The 22023-nt window shown below is 46.8% G+C and overlaps 1 protein-coding gene across 5 annotated transcripts in view; it reads left to right on the forward strand.

Moving 5' to 3' along the window:
- LOC106590653 (collagen alpha-1(XI) chain) overlaps nt 1-22023 on the forward strand; it is a 209906-nt gene that overhangs the window by 12206 nt on the left and 175677 nt on the right. For all 5 annotated transcript variants that reach the window (XM_045710693.1, XM_045710695.1, XM_045710694.1 and 2 more), the window contains exons 2-4: nt 325-489; nt 3995-4208; nt 11407-11569. In XM_045710693.1, the coding sequence (XP_045566649.1) occupies nt 325-489; nt 3995-4208; nt 11407-11569 (542 nt within the window). The remainder of the gene's footprint in view (nt 1-324; nt 490-3994; nt 4209-11406; nt 11570-22023) is intronic.

Raw genomic sequence — 22023 nt, forward strand, 5'->3', positions numbered from 1 at the left:
GTCTATGTTCAATTATTTGAAGTCTTTCCTCATTAGGTTATCACCAGAATGGAAGTATTCAGTAGACAGATATGATTTCTCATTAAAAGAGCAAGATATTCGGTAACACTTTATAGATGGTTTACTGGATTAAAGTGTGTTTTCTTTTGAAGGCTATAAATCCATGTTCATGAATCAAACAGTGGTTCGTTATGATGTGACATACATTTTGTGTAGATTGCAATAGATTATGGTTGCTTGATATTCTAACTGTTGAAACAAAGATTCAGGTGCTTTGTGAAGTTCTTGTCAGATTATAAATCGTGTTCTCTCTCTCTCCAACAGCTGAACCAGTGGATGTGCTGAAAGTATTAGACTTTCACAATTCCCCCGAAGGAGTTAGGAAAACATCAGGATTTTGCACAAACCGAAGAGCATCTAAGCCGGACACAGCCTACAGAGTTGGAAAGCAAGCCCAGATCAGTGCCCCCACCAAGCAGCTTTTCCCAGGTAAGACAAACCCTGTCCTTCCATCCCTCTGTTCCCCTCCATCCTCTCTCTGTCTTACCCCAAATCCTGGCTGTGCAGCGCAGAAGGGAGCGGTGTTTAAAAGTGTCTTTTGTTAGTCCTGCCAAGGCTTTTGACAGGAGATACCATCCCTGATCTGATTATGTTGCAGTGCTGTATTCCTTCCTCACCAACCCCAGAGAGAGAGAATCTGGCTGAGAGAACTAGCTAGTCTACCACCAACCCTAGAGAGAGAGAATCTGGCTGAGAGAACTAGCTAGTCTACCACCAACCCCCAGAGAGAGAGAATCTGGCTGAGAGAACTAGCTAGTCTACCACCAACCCCCAGAGAGAGAGAATCTGGCTGAGAGATCTAGCTAGTCTACCACCAACCCCCAGAGAGAGAGAATCTGTCTGAGAGAACTAGCTAGTCTACCACCAACCCCCAGAGAGAGAGAATCTGGCTGAGAGAACTAGCTAGTCTACCACCAACCCCCAGAGAGAGAGGATCTGGCTGAGAGAACTAGCTAGTCTAACACCAACACCCAGAGAGAGAGAGAATCTGGCTGAGAGAACTAGCTAGTCTACCACCAAACCCCAGAGAGAGAGGATCTGGCTGAGAGAACTAGCTAGTTTAACACCAACCCCCAGAGAGAGAGAATCTGGCTGAGAGAACTAGCTAGTCTACCACCAACCCCCAGAGAGAGATGATCTGGCTGAGAGAACTAGCTAGTCTACCACCAACCCCCAAAGAGAGAGAATCTGGCTGAGAGAACTAGCTAGTTTAACACCAACCCCAGAGAGAGAACCTGGCTGAGAGATCTAGCTAGTCTACCACCAACTCCCAGAGAGATAATCTGGCTGAGAGAACTAGCTAGTCTACCACCAACCCCCAGAGAGAGAGAGAATCTGGCTGAGAGAACTAGCTAGTCTACCACCAACCCCCAGAGAGAGAGGATCTAGCTGAGAGATCTAGCTAGTCTACCACCAACACCCAGAGAGAGAGAATCTGGCTGAGAGAACTAGCTAGTCTACCACCAACCCCCAGAGAGAGAGAGAATCTGGCTGAGAGAACTAGCTAGTCTACCACCAACCCCCAGAGAGAGTATCTGGCTGAGAGAACTAGCTAGTCTACCACCAACCCCCAGAGAGAGAGAATCTGGCTGAGAGATCTAGCTAGTCTACCACCAACCCCCAGAGAGAGTATCTGGCTGAGAGAACTAGCTAGTCTACCACCAACCCCCAGAGAGAGAGAATCTGGCTGAGAGATCTAGCTAGTCTACCACCAACCCTAGAGAGAGAGAATCTGGCTGAGAGAACTAGCTAGTTTAACACCAACCCCCAGAGAGAGAGAATCTGGCTGAGAGAACTAGCTAGTCTACCACCAACCCCCAGAGAGAGAGAGAATCTGACTGAGAGAACTAGCTAGTCTACCACCAAACCCCAGAGAGAGAGAATCTGGCTGAGAGAACTAGCTAGTCTACCACCAACCCCCAGAGAGAGAGGATCTGGCTGAGAGAACTAGCTAGTCTAACACCAACCCCCAGAGAGAGATAATCTGGCTGAGAGAGATAGCTAGTCTACCACCAACACCCAGAGAGAGAGAGAATCTGGCTGAGAGAACTAGCTAGTCTACCACCAAACCCCAGAGAGAGAGGATCTGGCTGAGAGAACTAGCTAGTTTAACACCAACCCCCAGAGAGAGAGAGAATCTGGCTGAGAGAACTAGCTAGTCTACCACCAACCCCCAGAGAGAGAGAATCTGGCTGAGAGATCTAGCTAGTCTACCACCAACTCCCAGAGAGAGAATCTGGCTGAGAGAACTAGCTAGTTTAACACCAACCCCCAGGGAGAGAGAGAATCTGGCTGAGAGAACTAGCTAGTCTACCACCAACCCCCAGAGAGAGAGAATCTGGCTGAGAGATCTAGCTAGTCTACCACCAACCCCCAGAGAGAGAGAGAATCTGGCTGAGAGAACTAGCTAGTCTAACACCAACCCCCAGAGAGAGATGATCTGGCTGAGAGAACTAGCTAGTCTACCACCAACCCCCAGAGAGAGAGAATCTGGCTGAGAGATCTAGCTAGTCTACCACCAACCCCCAGAGAGAGAGAGAATCTGGCTGAGAGAACTAGCTAGTCTACCACCAACCCCCAGAGAGAGAGAATCTGGCTGAGAGAACTAGCTAGTCTACCACCAACCCCCAGAGAGAGTATCTGGCTGAGAGAACTAGCTAGTCTACCACCAACCCCCAGAGAGAGAGAATCTGGCTGAGAGAACTAGCTAGTCTACCACCAACCCTAGAGAGAGAGGATCTGGCTGAGAGAACTAGCTAGTCTAACACCAACACCCAGAGAGAGAGAGAATCTGGCTGAGAGGGAAGGCTTGATTGGAATGAAAAAAATGAACTCAATGGCCTTAATGTAGAAATAATAAACTGTAATTATGAGTCTGGATTATGCGCCAGAGTTGTTTCAGGTGTTTTATGTGATACAGTAAATACTGATTTATTTAATTTGGGTGTTAAAGCCCAAGTATGACTTATTCATAGATCTGTTTCGTTGGACTAACTCATGTCCTAATGTCCTCTTAACGTTTTGTAGGATATTTTTTATAAATTGTATTCCTCTTTGGCGCAACTTTTCAAATCGCTAATGGAGAATTGTTTGTGTTTTAATAAACTCAGGAAAAGAGTCAATAAATCTGTTTTAATGTTCAGACATTGGTTGCCCTCCAATTTGGCTCTTCTGAAAGGAAAATGGTACTCTAAATACGTGAGATTTTACACGTTCAATATCTTTGCCCTAAAATACATATCGTTGTCATCAAGCCTGGAAATGTATGTACATGGATAAAGTAGTATACGATTAGCTCAGGTCCCGTGTGGTTTAGTTGGTAGAGTGTGACGCTTGGGTTTGATTCCTGCTGGAATGAATAACTGATTAGCTTAGGTCTATCTGGATGCTTGAGAGACTGTAAACCTGGGGTAGTTGGAGAACAAATTAGACTTAAACACAATGTGTGTCTATAGGAAACTGTATATGATTGTGTAAATGTAAAGGGTAACTGAATTGAAATGTCCTCACCTGTGATTTCTGTTTTTGTTACTCAATAATACATATCTTATGATTGAATCAGTTGCATCTTATGATTGAATCAGTTGCATCTTATGATTGAATCAGTCACATCTTATGATTGAATCAGTCGCATCTTATGATTGAATCAGTCGCATCTTATGATTGAATCAGTCACATCTTATGATTGAATCAGTCGCATTTTATGATTGAATCAGTTGCATCTTATGATTGTATGATTGAATCAGTTGCATCTTATGATTGAATCAGTTGCATCTTATGATTGAATCAGTTGCATCTTATGATTGAATCAGTTGCATCTTATGATTGAATCAGTTCCCTGTATTTCTAACCTGATCTAACATGTGTTCTGTGCATTGTGTTGGGGGGTGTTACTGTATCTGTGTTATTCTAACCCAACCTGTGTGTTCTGTAGGAGGTGAGTTCCCTGAAGACTTCTCCATCCTGACCACCCTCAGGCCCAAGGCCGGCCTCCAGTCCTTCCTGCTGTCTGTTTACAGTGACCAGGGTGTGCAGCAGCTGGGAGTGGAGGTGGGACGCTCACCCGTCTTCCTGTATGAGGACCAGAGAGGCAAGCCCGCCCCTGAGGGCTACCCTCTGTTCCGCTCTCTCAACCTGGCCGACGGAAAGTAAGTCAAGACTGACCTACCACTACTGCTGCTGGTTGGTCTCACAGAGAACAGGGAGAGAGACGGAGGGAGGGAGACCATCGCTGAGCACAGAGAACAGGGAGAGAGACGGAGGAAGGGAGACCATCGCTGCTCACAGAGAACAGGGAGAGTGACGGAGGGAGGGAGACCATCGCTGCTCACAGAGAACAGGGAGAGTGACGGAGGAAGGGAGACCATCGCTGAGCACAAAGAACAGGGAGAGTGACGGAGGAAGGGAGACCATCGCTGAGCACAGAGAACATGGAGAGGGAGGGAGGGAGGGAGACCATCGCTGAGCACAGAGAACATGGAGAGGGAGGGAGAGAGGGAGACCATCGCTGAGCACAGAGAACATGGAGAGGGAGGGAGGGAGGGAGGGAGACCATCGCTGAGCACAGAGAACATGGAGAGGGAGGGAGGGAGGGAGACCATCGCTGAGCACAGAGAACATGGAGAGGGAGGGAGGGAGGGAGACCATCGCTGAGCACAGAGAACATGGAGAGGGAGGGAGTTAGCTTTATTAATATGGTGCGGTTCAGACAAAAGTTGGATTCTGACGTTTATTTGATAGCGAGGGACACATTTCACTTTACATCTGGTAAGTAGAGTTCCTAGAGGTTATACATATGCTTTTCTTGACAGGAAATGCTTTTTAGTGAAACCGGCTATATTGTGGTAGTGTTATTTTCCGTCGCCAACCACCAGAATGATGCACAACTCAGGGAGTCCAGCCAATACACACACTCCTGAAGTTGTGTCCCAAAGCTAGGAGGGAGGAAGGTAGACAGGGAGACCATCGCTGCTCACAGAGACCAGAGAGAGGTAGAGAGGGAGACCAACGCAGCTTACAGAGACCAGAGAGAGGGAGAGAGGGAGACCATCGCTGCTCACAGAGAACAGAGAGGGAGAGAGGGAGACCATCGCTGCTTACAGAGACCAGAGAGATTGAGAGAGGGAGACCATCGCTGCTCACAGAGCCCAGAGAGGGAGAGAGGGAGACCATCGCTGCTTACAGGGACCAGAGAGAGGGAGAGAGGGTGACCATCACTGCTTACAGAGACCAGAGAGAGGGAGACCATCGCTGCTTACAGAGACCAGAGAGGGAGACCGTCGTTGCTCACAGAGACCAGAGAGAGGGAGACCATCGCTGCTAACAGAGACCAGAGAGAGGGAGACCATCGCTGCTAACAGAGACCAGGGAGAGGGAGACCATCGCTGCTAACAGAGACCAGAGAGAGGGAGACCATCGCTGCTAGCAGAGATCAGGGAGAGGGAGACCATCGCTGCTTACAGAGACCAAGGAGAGGTAGGGAGGGAGACCATCGCTGCTAACAGAGACTAGGGAGAGGGAGACCATCGCTGCTTACAGAGACCAGGGAAAGGGAGACCATCGCTGCTAACAGAGACCAGAGAGAGGGAGAGAGGGAGACCATCGCTACTTACAGAGACCAGAGAGGGAGACCGTCGTTGCTCACAGAGACCAGAGAGAGGGAGACCATCGCTGCTAACAGAGACCAGGGAGAGGGAGACCATCGCTGCTTACAGAGACCAGGGAGAGGGAGACCATCGCTGCTAACAGAGACTAGGGAGAGGGAGACCATCGCTGCTAACAGAGACCAGAGAGAGGGAGACCATCGCTGCTAGCAGAGATCAGGGAGAGGGAGACTATCGCTGCTTACAGAGACCAAGGAGAGGTAGGGAGGGAGACCATCGCTGCTTACAGAGACCAGGGAGAGGGAGACCATCGCTGCTAACAGAGACCAGGGAGAGGGAGACCATCGCTGCTAACAGAGACTAGGGAGAGGGAGACCATCGCTGCTAACAGAGACTAGGGAGAGGGAGACCATCGCTGCTTACAGAGACCAGGGAAAGGGAGACCATCGCTGCTAACAGAGACCAGGGAGAGGGAGACCATCGCTGCTAACAGAGACCAGGGAGAGGGAGACCATCGCTGCTTACAGAGAACAGGGAGAGGTAGGGAGGGATGTTGGGGAGGGAGGAAGGAGGAGGGCTGGTAAAATACTGAAAATAGAGCTTAGTTAAGTTCGTGTGTGTCTCTTCACCCAGACTCTATACATACTCAGACCCTGGTGCATGCCCCAACCCTCTCTAGAATATATACTATGGCCATGTCATGCGCAAGGAGCTCTCTGATTGCCTGGACCATCTATTTTGTGTACCTGTATGTGATTTTGTCTTTGTAGACATCGTAGGTTCTATGTTATCTGATTTGACTACCTATCAGTCATGCTCTGATTGATGTGACCTATATAATGAATACATCCCTGGTACGACAGCCCTGATCATACTTACCATACTGCTGTGTCCTCTGTATTCACTAACACGCACTAAGAAGCAGAAAACAACAGAAATCGCCCTTCACCTCATCTCACCGCAGGTGTCCAAATACAGGATTAGGTCTGTCCCGGGGGTTATGGTTAGGTCCTGGGCTGCAGCATGGGGGATAGGAGAGGTTATGGTTAGGTCCTGGGCTGCATCATGGGGGATAGGAGAGGTTATGGTTAGGTCCTGGGCTGCATCACGGGGGATAGGAGAGGTTATGATTAGGTCCTGGGCTGCATCATGGGGGATAGGAGGGGATATGATTAGGTCCTGGGCTGCAGCACGGGGGATAGGAGAGGTTATGGTTAGGTCCTGGGCTGCATCATGGGGGATAGGATGGGTTATGATTAGGTCCTGGGCTGCAGCACGGGGGATAGGAGTGGTTATGATTAGGTCCTGGGCTGCAGCACCGGGGATAGGAGTGGTTATGGTTAGGTCCTGGGCTGCATCATGGGGGATAGGAGGGGTTATGATTAGGTCCTGGGCTGCAGCACGGGGGATAGGAGTGGTTATGGTTAGGTCCTGGGCTGAAGCATGGGGGATAGGAGTGGTTATGGTTAGGTCCTGGGCTGCAGCACGGGGGATAGGAGAGGTTATGGTTAGGTCCTGGGCTGTAGCACGGGGGATAGGAGTGGTTATGGTTAGGTCCTGGGCTGCAGCACGGGGATAGGAGAGGTTATGGTTCGGTCCTGGGCTGTAGCACGGGGGATAGAAGGGGTTATGGTTAGGGGGGTCCTGGGTAGTAGCAGCAGTATGGGGGTAGGAGGGGTCAAAGACAGTGGATTAGTGGGGGGCAGCAGGGACTACCATTGGGAACCTGACGTCAGCCATGAACCCTGTGCCTCTGTTTTCTTTAAAGAGGGGAATGTGGAGGAGGGATTGTGGGGGCAGGAGGAAAGAGGAGAGGTACTTTAACCTTATAGTATTAACCTCCTGGATTACCTCATCCAATCAGAGAGTCTCTTAGCTTCCGTCAGTGGCAGCCTGAATTTCTTCTCTGGGTTCAGAAGCCCCAGATTTCTCCCTGTGAGCCGCGGCTTAGCGTACATGAGCCCGTGGCGAAACACAGGAGAACAAACAAACAGAGGAGACGCTGAGAAAACAATCTGTCTTTTTTTCTTAACAAAACGTTTTATTCTGTCTCTCTGGGTTATTTAGGCAGACACATTTTGGGTTGTGTTTTTTTGTGACAGTTTGTTTTCCTGGGCTTGATGAGAAGCCGTAACCCGGTCAGTGGACATTTTGACCGAGGTAGATTTCAGAACGAGATATTCCACTTAAAGTAAAATGTCATGTTAAGATAAATCAAAGGGCCCTACGGTTTATGAGAGGAAATAGGTGTTTTTGTGAGAGTTTTGTACATCATCTTCTTATAAGATCTTACTGCTCTATCCAATTAAAGAAAGACCATGCTGCCATTCTAACACAGAGAAAGAATACATACCATGCTGCCATTCTAACAAAGGAGATGATCGTGGACTTCAGGAAACAGCAGAGGGAGCACTCCCCTATCCACATCGACGGGACAGTAGTGGAGAAGGTGGAAAGTTTTAAGTTCCTCGGCGTACACATCACAGACAAACTGAAATGGTCCACCCACACAGACAGTGTGGTGAAGAATGCGCAACAGGTCTGCACAACGCATCACCGGGGGCAAACTACCTGCCCTTCAGGACACCTACACCACCCGATGTCACAGGAAGGCCAAAAATACCATCAAGGACAACAACCACCCGAGCCACTGCCTGTTCACCCCGCTATCATCCAGAAGGCGAGGTCAGTACAGGTGCATCAAAGCTGCGACCGAGAGACTGAAAAACAGCTTCTATCTCAAGGCCATCAGACTGTTAAACAGCCATCACTAACATTAAGTGGCTGCTGCCAACATACTGACTCAACTCCAGCCACTTTAATAATAAAAAAATGGATGTAATAAATGTATCACCAGCCACTTTAAACAATGCCACTTTATATAATGTTTACATACCCTACATTACTCATCTCATATGTATATACTGTACTCTATACCATCTACTGCATCTTGCCTACGCCGTTCGGCCATCGCTCATCCATATATTTATATGTACATATTCTTATTCATTCCTTTACACTTGTGTGTATAAGGTAGTTGTTGTGAAATTGTTAGATTACTTGTTAGATATTACTGCATGGTCGGAACTAGAAGCACAAGCATTTCGCTACACTCATATTAACATCTGCTAACCATGTGTATGTGACCAATAACATTTGATTTGATTTGATAAATAATACATACCATGCTGCCATTCTAACAACACAGAGAAATAATAAATACCATGCTGCCATTCTAACAACACAGAGAAATAACAAATACCATGCTGCCATTCTAACAACACAGAGAAATAACAAATACCATGCTGCCATTCTAACAACACAGAGAAATAACAAATACCATGCTGCCATTCTAACAACACAGAGAAATAACAAATACCATGCTGCCATTCTAACAACACAGAGAAATAACAAATACCATGCTGCCATTCTAACAACACAGAGAAATAATAAATACCATGCTGCCATTCTAACAACACAGAGAAATAACAAATACCATGCTGCCATTCTAACAACACAGAGAAATAACAAATACCATGCTGCCATTCTAACAACACAGAGAAATAACAAATACCATGCTGCCATTCTAACAACACAGAGAAATAACAAATACCATGCTGCCATTCTAACAACACAGAGAAATAACAAATACCATGCTGCCATTCTAACAACACAGAGAAATAACAAATACCATGCTGCCATTCTAACAACACAGAGAAATAACAAATACCATGCTGCCATTCTAACAACACAGAGAAATAACAAATACCATGCTGCCATTCTAACAACACAGAGAAATAACAAATACCATGCTGCCATTCTAACAACACAGAGAAATAACAAATACCATGCTGCCATTCTAACAACACAGAGAAATAATAAATACCATGCTGCCATTCTAACAACACAGAGAAATAACAAATACCATGCTGCCATTCTAACAACACAGAGAAATAACAAATACCATGCTGCCATTCTAACAACACAGAGAAATAACAAATACCATGCTGCCATTCTAACAACACAGAGAAATAACAAATACCATGCTGCCATTCTAACAACACAGAGAAATAACAAATACCATGCTGCCATTCTAACAACACAGAGAAATAACAAATACCATGCTGCCATTCTAACAACACAGAGAAATAATAAATACCATGCTGCCATTCTAACAACACAGAGAAATAACAAAGACCATGCTGCCATTCTAACAACACAGAGAAATAACAAATACCATGCTGCCATTCTAACAACACAGAGAAATAACAAATACCATGCTGCCATTCTAACAACACAGAGAAATAACAAATACCATGCTGCCATTCTAACAACACAGAGAAACATTAGCCCCCACTAGCCTACTTTGTAGCAGTTCTGTGGGGTGCTTTTGTCCACTCTACAGTTTTTTGACCTGCTGTCTAAAAAGCAATGTTCTCTGAGTAGTATTTTAGTGTTTAAAGACCTGGCAGAAGTCCAACACTCGACCTTAGCCAAATCCTCACTGACTAGACTGTAACTCCCCCCCCCCCCCCGGTTTATACATTGTTTTATAGCGATACAGTTTACTGTACATGTGTAGTTGAACAGTGGAAAAATGATAGTATTGCTCTAGTGTCATTCAAAGGAAAGGCATTCAAACATTTCCAAGGCACCTGTGGAAGCAACCGTCAGATGTGCGAGTGCATTTCATTTACAAGTATTACCAAAATGGGAAAAAAAGAACAGTTAGTATATTAACGGAATATTTGTTATGCAGCCAGTTTGGAATACACTGGAAGGATGCATAATGGCTGACAAACGAAATGCTTGGGTTGCTATCATAATGAGAGATATGCAGGACGAGTATTGTCATCCGAGGGCAGCCATTTTCATCAGTATTACTGACTGTTGGTTCTTGAACACTGGTAACTTTAATAATGATTTTCACTCATCAATCTACACACAATACCCCGAAATGACATCACAATACCCCGTAATAACATCACAATACCCCGTAATGACATCACAATACCCCGAAATGACATCACAATACCCCCGTAATGACAAAGCAAAAACAGGTTTTTATACATTTTTTTTTTTTAACTGTAATATCAAATATCATCCTCCTCCTCCTCCTCCCCTTCCTCCCCCTTCTCCTTTCTCAGGCTCTTTCTCCTCTCTCCTCCTCCTCCTCCTCCTCCCCCTTCTCCTTTCTCAGGCTCTTTCTCCTCCTCCTCCTCCTCCTCCCCTTCCTCCCCCTTCTCCTTTCTCAGGCTCCTCCTCCTCTCTTCTCCTCCGGATCCTCTTCCTCAGGACAGTGTTTTGACTGTGCGCCTCCTGCTCTCTCTTGCTCTTTCCTGACACACACTTTCCACAATGTTCAACACGTCTGTCATGCCGAGTAACCCAGAAGGAGGATTAACTTTGGAGTTTAATGAGTATAATCCAGTGTTAAACAGAGTGTGGAGGCCAGAATGTCCTGGAGGGGCCTCAGGAGGTGTTGGGTGCACGCGTGGCCCTTTTGAGTTCGTCCCAAATGGCACCCTCTTCCCTATATAGTGCTATGGTCAATAGGGCCTTTTGAGACACAAACAATGTTCTGTCTGTGGAGGTTTTTGTTAGTCTGGTTAAAACCTGTTGTTTGAATTGGTGAACGCACCATTCAGTCTGGTTTCAGCAGGCTAGGTTTTAGCAGCAGTCTAATCTGAATGTACAGTAATCTAACCATGTATCTCTGTGTTGCTCTTGTCCCCTCTAACAGGTGGCATCGTGTGGCCATCAGTGTGGAGAAGAAGACGGTCACCATCATCGTGGACTGTAAACAGAAGATCACCAAACCCCTCCTCAGAAGTGACCGTGCCGCCATCAACACCAACGGCATCACCGTGTTCGGAACCAGGATCCTTGACGAGGACGTCTTCCAGGTAAAAGACATGATGTTGGATAGAATGTTGAGCTGCTGTAACACGGTCATGTTAACCTCGTTCCCAGGCTAATTATGCATAGCGCATATAAGCCTGTAACACCAATGACTCAAATCTGCCGTGTGTTGGAGTAAAAGAGGTGCACAACTACGCTGAACAAAAATATAAACGCAACATGTAAAGTGTTGGTCCCATGTTTCATGAGCTGAAATATAAAATCCCAGAAATGTTCCATACGCACTAAAAGCTTATTTCTCTCAAATGTGTTTACATCCCTGTTAGTGAGCATTTCTCCTTTGCCAAGATAATCCATCCACCTGACAGGTGTAGCAAATCAAGAAGCTGATTAAACAGCATGATCGTTACACAGGTGCACCTCGTGCTTGGGACAATAAAAGGCCACTCTAACATGTGAACTTTTGTCACACAACACGTCACACATGTCTGAAGTTTTGAGGGAGCGTGCAAATAACATGCTGACTGCAGGAATGTCCACCAGAGCTGTTGACAGAGAATTTTATGTTAATTTCTCTACCATAAGCCTCCTCCAACATCGTTTTTGAGAATTTGACTGTACGTCCAATCGACCTCAGAACCACAGACCACGTGTAACTGCGCCAGCCCAGGACCTCCACATCCGGCTTCTTCACCTGCGGGATCGTCTGACACCAGCCACCCGGACAGCTGATGAAACTGTGGGTTTGCACAACCAAATCATTTCTGCGCAGAAAATGTGTCAGGGAAGTTCATCTGCATGCTCGTTGTCCTCACTAGGGTCTTGACCTGACTGCAGTGCAGCGTCGTAACTGACTTCAGTGGGCAAATGCTCACCTTCGATGGCCGCTGTCATGCTGGGGAAGTGTACTATTCACAAATTAAGTCCAGTTTCAACTGTACTTGGCAGATGGCAGACAGCATGTATGGCGTTGCGTGGGTGAGCGGTTTGCTCATGTCAATGTTGTGAACAGAGTGTCCGATGGTGGCGGTGGGGTTATGGTATGGTATGGTCCCGTGTGGTTCAGTTGGTAGAGCATGGTGTTTGCAACGCCAGGGTTGTAGGTTAGATTCCCACTGGGGGACCAGTACGGGGAAAAAAATGTATGAAATGAAATGTATGTGTTCACTACTGTAAGTCGCTCTGGATAAGAGCGTCTGTTAAGTTAAATGACTAAAATGTAAAAATGTATGGTCAGGCATAAGCTACAATTGCATTTTATCAATGCCAATTTCACTGCGCAGAGATCCCATGACAAAATACTGAGGTCCATTGTCGTGTCATTCATCCGCCGCCCTCACCTCATTTTTCAGCATGATAATGCACAGCTCCATGTCGCAAGGATCTGTACACAGTTCCTGGATAACTGATGTTGTTCCAGTTTTTCAATGGCCTGCATACTCACCAGACCTGTCACCTATTGAGCATGTTTGGGATGCTCTGGGTCAACGTGTACAACAGCGTGACCCAGTTCCCGGCAATATCCAGCAACTTCATACAGCCATTGAAAAGGATTGGGACAACATTCAACAGGCCACAATCAACAGCCTGATCAACTCTATGTGAAGGAGATGTGTCGCGCTGCATGAGGCAAATGGTGGTCACACCAGATACTGACTGATTTATGATCCACGCCCTACCTTTTTTTTAAGGTATCTGTGACCAAGAGATGCATATCTGTATTCCCAGTCTTTCGAAATCCATAGATTAGGGCCTAATGAATTTATTTCAATTGACTGATTTCCTTAAACAGTTGAGGTCGGAAGTTTACATACACCTTAGCCAAATACATTTAAACTCAGTTTTTCACAATTCCTGACATTTAATCCATTTAATCCCTGATTTAGGTCAGTTAGGATCACCACTTTATTTTAAGAATCTGAAATGTCAGAATAATAGTAGAGAGAGTGATTTATTTCAGCTTTAATTTCTTTCATCACATTCCCAGTGGGTCAGAAGTTTACATACACTCAATTAGTATTTGGTAGCATTGCCTTTAAATTGTTTAACTTGGGTCAAATGTTATGGGTAGCCTTCCACAAGCTTCCCACAATAAGTTGGGTGAATTTTGGCCCATTCCTCCTGACAGAGCTGGTGTAACCGAGTCAGGTTTGTAGGCCTCTTTGCTCACACATGCTTTTTCTGTTCTGCCCACACATTTTCTATGGGATTGAGGTAAGGGCTTTGTGATGGCCACTCCAATACCTTGACTTTGTTGTCCTTAAGCCATTTTGCCACAACTTTGGAAGTATGCTTGGGGTCATTGTCCATTTGGAAGACGCAAGCTTTAACTTACTGACTGATGTCTTGAGATGTTGCTTCAATATATCCATATAATTTTCTTTCCTCATGATGCCATCTATTTTGTTAAGTGCACCAGTCCCTCCTGCAGTAAAGCACCCCCACAACATGATGCTGTCACCCCCGTGCTTCACGGTTGGGATGGTGTTCTTCGGCTTTCAAGCCTCCCCATTTATCCTCCATACGTAATGATGGTCATCATGGCCAAACAGTTCTATTTTTGTTTCATCAGACCAGAGGACATTTCTCCAAAAAGAACGATCTTTGTCCCCATGTGCAGTTGCAAACCGTAGTCTGGCTTTTTTATGGCGGTTTTGGAGCCGTGGCTTCTTCCTTGCTGAGCGGCCTTTCAGGTTATGTCGATATACTTTGGACCTGTTTCCTCCAGCATCTTCACCAGGTCCTTTGCTGTTGTTCTGGGATTGATTTGCACTTTTCGCACCAAAGAACGCTCATCTCTAGGAGACAGAACGCGTCTCCTTCCTGAGCTTTATGACGGCTGCGTGGTCGTCTCTGTGGTGTAGCTATCTCTCTGTTGAGTAGCTATTGCTCTGTTGTGTAGCTATCTATCTGTTATGTAGCTACTGTATCTCTCTATGTAGCTATCTCTCTGTGGTGTAGCTATCTCTCTGTGGTGTAGCTATCTCTCTGTGGTGTAGCTACCTCTGGTGTGGATACAGGTCACAGATCATCACCCTGGTGTGGATACAAGGGACAGGTCACCACCCTGGTGTGGATACAAGGGACAGGTCACCACCCTGGTGTGGATACAAGGGACAGGTCACCACCCTGGATACAGGGGACAGGTCACCACCCTGGTGTGGATACAAGGGACAGGTCACCACCCTGGTGTGGATACAAGGGACAGGTCACCACCCTGGTGTGGATACAAGGGACAGGTCACCACCCTGGATACAGGGGACAGGTCACCACCCTGGTGTGGATACAAGGGACAGGTCACCACCCTGGATACAGGGGACAGGTCACCACCCTGGTGTGGATACAAGGGACAGGTCACCACCCTGGATACAGGGGACAGGTCACCACCCTGGTGTGGATACAGGGGACAGGTCACCACCCTGGATACAGGGGACAGGTCACCACCCTGGATACAGGGGACAGGTCACCACCCTGGATACAGGGGACAGGTCACCACCCTGGATACAGGGGACAGGTCACCACCCTGGATACAGGGGACATAGGGTTATGTTAAAGGTCACCACACTGGATGCAGGGGACAAGTCACCACCCTGGTGGGGATGCAGGGGACTGAGGGTTGTGTTTGAGGGCTGTGTTTGCCTGTGAGATAATTAGTTTGTGTTTGTTTACGTGGTGCTGGAGGGTGGGGAGAGACCTATCATCGTTCTCTGGCCCTGCTTGCCTTGCCTCGACTGCTTGGTCTCACCCTAACCTGACTGTGGGCTGACTGCTACTGGGTCTCACCCTAACCTGACTGTGGGCTGACTGCTGCTGGGTCTAACCCTAACCTGACTGCTGCTGGGTCTCACCCTAACCTGACTGTGGGCTGACTGCTGCTGGGTCTAACCCTAACCTGACTGCTACTGGGTCTCACCCTAACCTGACTATGGGCTGACTGCTGCTGGATCTAACCCTAACCTGACTGTGGGCTGACTGCTCCTGGGTCTAACCCTAACCTGACTGTGGGCTGACTGCTGCTGGGTCTAACTGCTGCTGGGTCTAACTTGGAGGTGCTGAAGGTTGATTTGGCGCATGCGCACTTGGTTAAAAACAATAGATCATTTTTATTTATATATATTTTACAATATAACGTTTGCAGAGCTGGATAATGAAACTTTGAATAGAAGGATTCTGGGCGTTAGAGGACATCTGTTCATATTCATCATCTCCTCAACAACCTGGAGTTAAAATGTATTTTTGGGGGGTTTGTGTCACAACATGTCTACCATTTTGAAGATGCTAAATATTTTTTATTGTGAAACAAGCAAGAAATAAGACAAAAAAACTGAAAACTTGAGCGTGCATAACTATTCACACCCCCCCAAAGTCAATACTTTGTAGAGCCACCTTTTGCAGCAATTACAGCTGCAAGTCTCTTGGGATATGTCTCTATTAGCTTGGCACATCTAGCCACTGATTTTTGTCCATTCTTTAAGGCAAAACTGCTCCAGCTCCTTCATGTGGGATGGGTTTTGCTGATGTACAGCAATCTTTAAGTCATAGCACAGGTTCTCAATTGGATTGAGGTTTGGACTATGACTAGGCCATTCCAAGACATTTAAATGTTTTCCACTTAAAACTCTTGAGTGTTGCTTTAGCAGTATGCTTAGGGTTATTGTCCTGCTGGAAGGTGAACCTCCATCCCAGTCTCAAATCTCTGGAAGACTGAAACAGGTTTCCCTTAAGAATTTCCCTATATCTGTTCTTTAAGAAGTGGCTTTTTTTCTGGCCACTCTTCCATAAAGCCCAGCTCGGTGGAGTGTACGGCTTAAAGTGGTCCTATGGACAGATACTCCAATCTCCGCTTTGGAGCTTTGCAGCTCCTTCAGGGTTATCTTTGGTCTCTTTGTTGCCTCTCTGATTAATGCCCTCCTTGCAGGTTTGTGGTGCCATATTCTTTCCATTTTTAATAATGGATTTAATGGTGCTCCGTGGGATGTTCAAAGTTTCAGATATTTTTTTATAACCCAACCCTGATCTGTACTTCTCCACAACTTTGTCCCTGACCTGTTTGGAGAGCTCCTTGGTCTTCATGGTGCTGCTTGCTTGGTGGTGCCCCTTGCTTAGTGGTGTTGCAGACTCTGGGGCCTTTCAGAACAGGTGTATATATACTGAGATCATGTGACAGATCATGTGACACTTACATTGCACACAGGTGGACATTATTTAACTATTTATGTGACTTCTGAAGGTAATTGGTTGCACCAGATCTTATTTAGGGGCTTCATAGCAAATAGGGTGAATACATATGCACCACTTTTCAGTTTTTTGGGTTTTATGTTTTTAATCAAGTAATTTTTTTCATTTCACTTCACTAATTTGGGCTATTTTATGTATGTGCGTCCCTGTCTCTTATAAAGGGATATTTTTTCCTGTCAGTTTTGATGAGATGCATTAGCTGGCCCAGAACTCACTAGCTGTATGGTAGGTTGTGGTTACCAGTCAGAAATGTGGCCAGTAGAATAAATCATTGTGAGACCCATAAGACCACTGTAACAGTGTGATCTCTGTGTGTGTGAGAGTGAAACAGAACTCCTGTCTGTTCTCTGTGTGTAGTAGTTACCTAGCTTCACGCTTTTACATTCTGGGATATGTGCATACCTGAGTATTCTGTGTGGGACTTCCCAAATCCCCAATGTGTGTGGAAGGAGGGTGAAAAAAAAGTCATCATATTTCAAACAGGTCCTTTTTTTTATAACCAATTATGCAAATGACACATTAAACACACACCAGTCTAACTCATACTTTGAACTTAGAATGTTCCTTGTATTTCGCCCTTAACTCTAATAACCTGCTGTTAGCTTATATGATACCTGCTCGATGGCGTCCGAGGAGTCCAGTTGCCATACAGGACTGAGTGGATGACTGAGGGCCTTTCATTGGCCCTTCAGTCCTTCCTCACCCCCCTCCTTCTTCCCTCCTCCCCTTCTTACCCAGACCCCCCAAGGAGCCATGGCCATGAGACCGTCTATTCATTCCAGGTTGACGTTACCTGTTAGAGGTACAGACTCTAGCCCCCCCCCCCACCATCCTCTATCCTCTGTTCCTGTCAGCCAACATGGCTCCCTGCTTAATGTGCCATTGTCTCTTTACCTCTTCCCTTGTTCATGCTGTAGACTCACTTACCAAACATGTTTCCTTGTACATAGGCATTAAGTACTTAGATTGTATTTAGACGGTGCTAAATGGGCCCAGACTTGGTAGCGTAGCCTAGTGGTTAGAGCGTTGGACTAGTAACCAAAAGGTTGCAAGATCGAATCCCCGAGCTGACAAGGCACAAAATCTGTTGTTCTGCCCCTGAACAAGGCAGTTAACCCACTGTTCCTAGGCTGTCATTGAAAATAAGAATTTGTTCTTAACTGACTTGCCTAGTTAAATAAAGGTAAAAATAAAATGGAACACAGTTTGGCATTACCTTCATGTCGCTACAAATCCTATGTGCTCTGGTACTGTACCTGTGGAAAATGTACATACAGTCATTCCTGATCCGGTGTCTCTGGCCCTGTGTCTGTCTGTCTGTCCCTAGTCTGGGCCTGGACCTGGGGGTCACTGGCCCTGTGTCTGTCTGTCTGGGCCTGGACTTGGTGTCTCTGTCTCTGGCCCTGTGTCTGTCTGTCCCCAGTCTGGGCCTGGACTTGGTGTCTCTGTCTGTGGCCCAGTGTCTGACTGTCTGTCCCTAGTCTGGGCCAGGACTTGGGGTCCCTGTCTCTGGCCCTGTGTCTGTCTGTCTGTCTGTCTGTCCCCAGTCTGGGCCAGGACTTGGGGTCTCTGTCTCTGACCCTGTGTCTGTCTGGGCCCTGTGTCTGTCCCCAGTCTGGGCCAGAACTTGGGAGTCTCTGGCCGTCTGTCTGTCTGTCTGTCCCAAGTCTGGGCCCTCTGTCTGTCCTCAGTCTGGGCCAGGACTTGGGGGTCTCTGGCCGTGTGTCTGTCTGTCTGTCTGTCTGTCTGTCCCCAGTCTGGGCCAGGACTTGGGAGTCTCTGGCCGTGGGTCTGTCTGTCCCCAGTCTGGGCCAGAACTTGAGGTCTCTGTCTCTGGTCCATGTTTGTGTACAGACGGCCTTCACTCAGGCTTGTCCTAATTAAAGCTGACTCTAGGCAGGGTTCAAGCCAGTATCTGTTGGTGTATGGGTGACAAATGAGGTAATGCGTGTCAACTTAATTTAGACCCCAGCTTGATCTCAGCTTGATCTCTCCTGTGTTCTCTCCACCTCCCTCCACCCCTCCATCCCTTCACCCCCCATCCCTCACCCCCGCCCCTCCCCACCCGCACCCCTCCATCTCTCCAACCCACCCCCCCACCACTCCATCCCTCCACCCCCCATCCCTCACCCCCCGCCCCTCACCACCCGCACCCCTCCATCTCTCCACCCCACCCCCCACCACTCCATCTCTCCACCCCACCCCCTCCACCACTCCATCCCTCCACCCCCATCCCTCACCCCTCCACCCCTCCCCCTCCCTCACCCTCCAGACTCCTTAGCACACAGTTTCAATGCTGATGCCCAGTTGGCAGGCCAATCCTGGCTTTCATGGTCTACTGATTGTGTGAAATAGGTAACATGTGATCACAGGCAATCAACTTAAACATGACTTATAATAATATCGTTATTTGCTCTGGGGTGGTATTTACATTGGTTTAGGCAGTAGGTGGTCCCTTAGATATTTTGTTTCGGTTTTGGATTTATGTACGAGATAAAGAAAGGACTTTGATTAAATTCCAACCTGGTCTACAGTGAGAATTATTTGTGATGTTATTTTATTGTGGAACTGCAGTCTTACAATGACCTGTTGATGGATTGGCACAGAGAGAGAGAGAGTTTGGAGGTGTATTTTCCCAAGGGACATGGCTTAGCGGAAGGATGTTTATACACTACCTGTCAAGGACTCAGAGATCTGGTGTTTTAAGGTGGTTTAAAAACGCACGCACACGCTTACACGCGCACACACACAGGTATGCACACATGCACACGCTTACACGCACACACACACACACACACATACTTGCTGCTATTCCATGCATGGTGTCTGTCAGAAACGTAATAGGATCCACCTGTATTCTTTACCTCTGGACACAGTACAGTTCTCTCTCCATTCTCCTCTTCCAGGCTCCAAACATAACACCTGCTGGTATAGAATCCAGATTCCCTTTCAGCTGTCCCTCAGAGCTGTGTATAGGTGCAGGAGACTTTGTTAGCAGTTATAGAGTGAGGAGAATCCAGATGATGTAGCCAAGACGTACTGTATGTAAACTAGGGTAAGGTATGTACTTTATATGTTGTCTGCCCTGTTGGACAGCAGCTCTAGAATTTAGAAGGACTTCTACTGGAAACAGTTCTGATGGGATACAAGATGGAAACAGTTCTGATGGGATACAACATAGAAACAGTTATAAAGGGATACAAGATGGAAACAGTTCTGAAGGGATACAAGATGGAAACAGTTCTGAAGGGATACAAGATGGAAACAGTTCTGATGGGATACAAGATGGAAACAGTTCTGAAGGGATACAAGATGGAAACAGTTCTGATGGGATACAACATAGAAACAGTTATAAAGGGATACAAGATGGAAACAGTTCTGAAGGGATACAAGATGGAAACAGTTCTGAAGGGATACAAGATGGAAACAGTTCTGAAGGGATACAAGATGGAAACAGTTCAGAAGGGATACAAGATGGAAACAGTTATGAAGGGATACAAGATGGAAACAGTTCTGAAGGGATACAACATGGAAACAGTTCTGAAGGGATACAATGTGGAAACAGTTCTGAAGGGATACAAGATGGAAACAGTTCTGAAGGGATACAACATGGAAACAGTTCTGAAGGGATACAATGTGGAAACAGTTCTGAAGGGATACAACGTGGAAACAGTTATAAAGGTGTGGAAGCCATCGTGGCATCCAAACCAAAGGCAGTCAGGGGACATGCTAGTGGTTTGAGTGATCTAGCCAAACCAAGGAGGCTCTTCAGGTTTCTTTTATGACTTTGTTCAGTGTGCTGATTCTATGCTACACTCTTAGAAAAAAAGGTGCTATCTAGAACTTAAAAGGGTTCTTCAGCTGTCCCCATAGGAGAACCATTTGAATAATCATTTTTGGTTCCAAGGAGAACAATTTTGGTTCCAGGTAGAACCCTTTACACAGAGGGTTCTACATGGAAACAAAAAGAGTACTACCTGGAACAAAAAAAGGGTTCTACCTGGAACCAAAAAGGATTCTCCTATGGGGACAGCTGAATAACCATTTTGGAACCCTTTTCTCTAAGAGTGCTGTCCATTCCTATGATCTCCAGTGAGGGTTTACATGTGTTTTCACCACCTAGACATCCTCCCAACGTTCCCAACCTTCCCAACGTTCCAAATTCCCAATGTTTCCAACCTTCCCAACGTTCACAACATTCCCAACCTTCCCAACATTTTCAACCTTCCCAACCTTCTCCACCTTCCCTATGTTCCCAACCTTCCCAACTTTCCCAACGTTCCAACCTCCCAACGTTCCCAACGTTCCCAATGTTCCCAACCTTCCCAACATTCCCAACGTTCCCAATGTTCCCAACCTTCCCAACATTCCCAACGTTCCCAATGTTCCCAACCTTTCCTGTGGACATTTAAAGGGAGGGTAGAGTTAGAACCACATGGTTTGTATCCCAAATGGCACCCTATTCCCTATTTAGTCCACTATTTTGACCAGAGCCCTGTGGGCCCTATGGGCCCTGGACAAAATGAGTGCACTATATAGAGAACAGGGTGCCACTTGAGACGCAGCCCATAGTTACATCTGCTGTGACATTCCCAAGGCGTGCAGCAGCCTTATACTGGTGGCCTTGTGGTTATAGTTAACTCTCCACCCTGGGGCCTGTGGTTATAGTTAACTCTCCACCCTGGGGCCTGTGGTTATAGTTAACTCTCCACCCTGGGGCCTGTGGTTATAGTTAACTCTCCACCCTGGGGCCTGTGGTTATAGTTAACTCTCCACCCTGGGGCCTGTGGTTATAGTTAACTCTCCACCCTGGGGCCTGTGGTTATAGTTAACTCTTCACCCTGGGGCCTGTGGTTATAGTTAACTCTCCACCCTGGGGCCTGTGGTTATAGTTAACTCTCCACCCTGGGGCCTGTGGCTATAGTTAACGCTCCACCCTGGGGCCTGTGGTTATAGTTAACTCTCCACCCTGGGGCCTGTGGCTATAGTTAACTCTCTACCCTGGGGCCTGTGGTTATAGTTAACTCTCCACCCTGGGGCCTGTGGCTATAGTTAACTCTCCACCCTGGGGCCTGTGGCTATAGTTAACTCTCCACCCTGGGGCCTGTGGCTATAGTTAACTCTCCACTCTGGGGCCTGTGGCTATAGTTAACTCTCCACCCTGGGGCCTGTGGTTATAGTTAACTCTTCACCCTGGGGCCTGTGGTTATAGTTAACTCTCCACCCTGGGGCCTGTGGCTATAGTTAACTCTCCACCCTG

This window comes from Salmo salar, chromosome ssa29 (assembly GCF_905237065.1).
Source record: "Salmo salar chromosome ssa29, Ssal_v3.1, whole genome shotgun sequence".
NCBI lineage: Eukaryota > Metazoa > Chordata > Actinopteri > Salmoniformes > Salmonidae > Salmo > Salmo salar.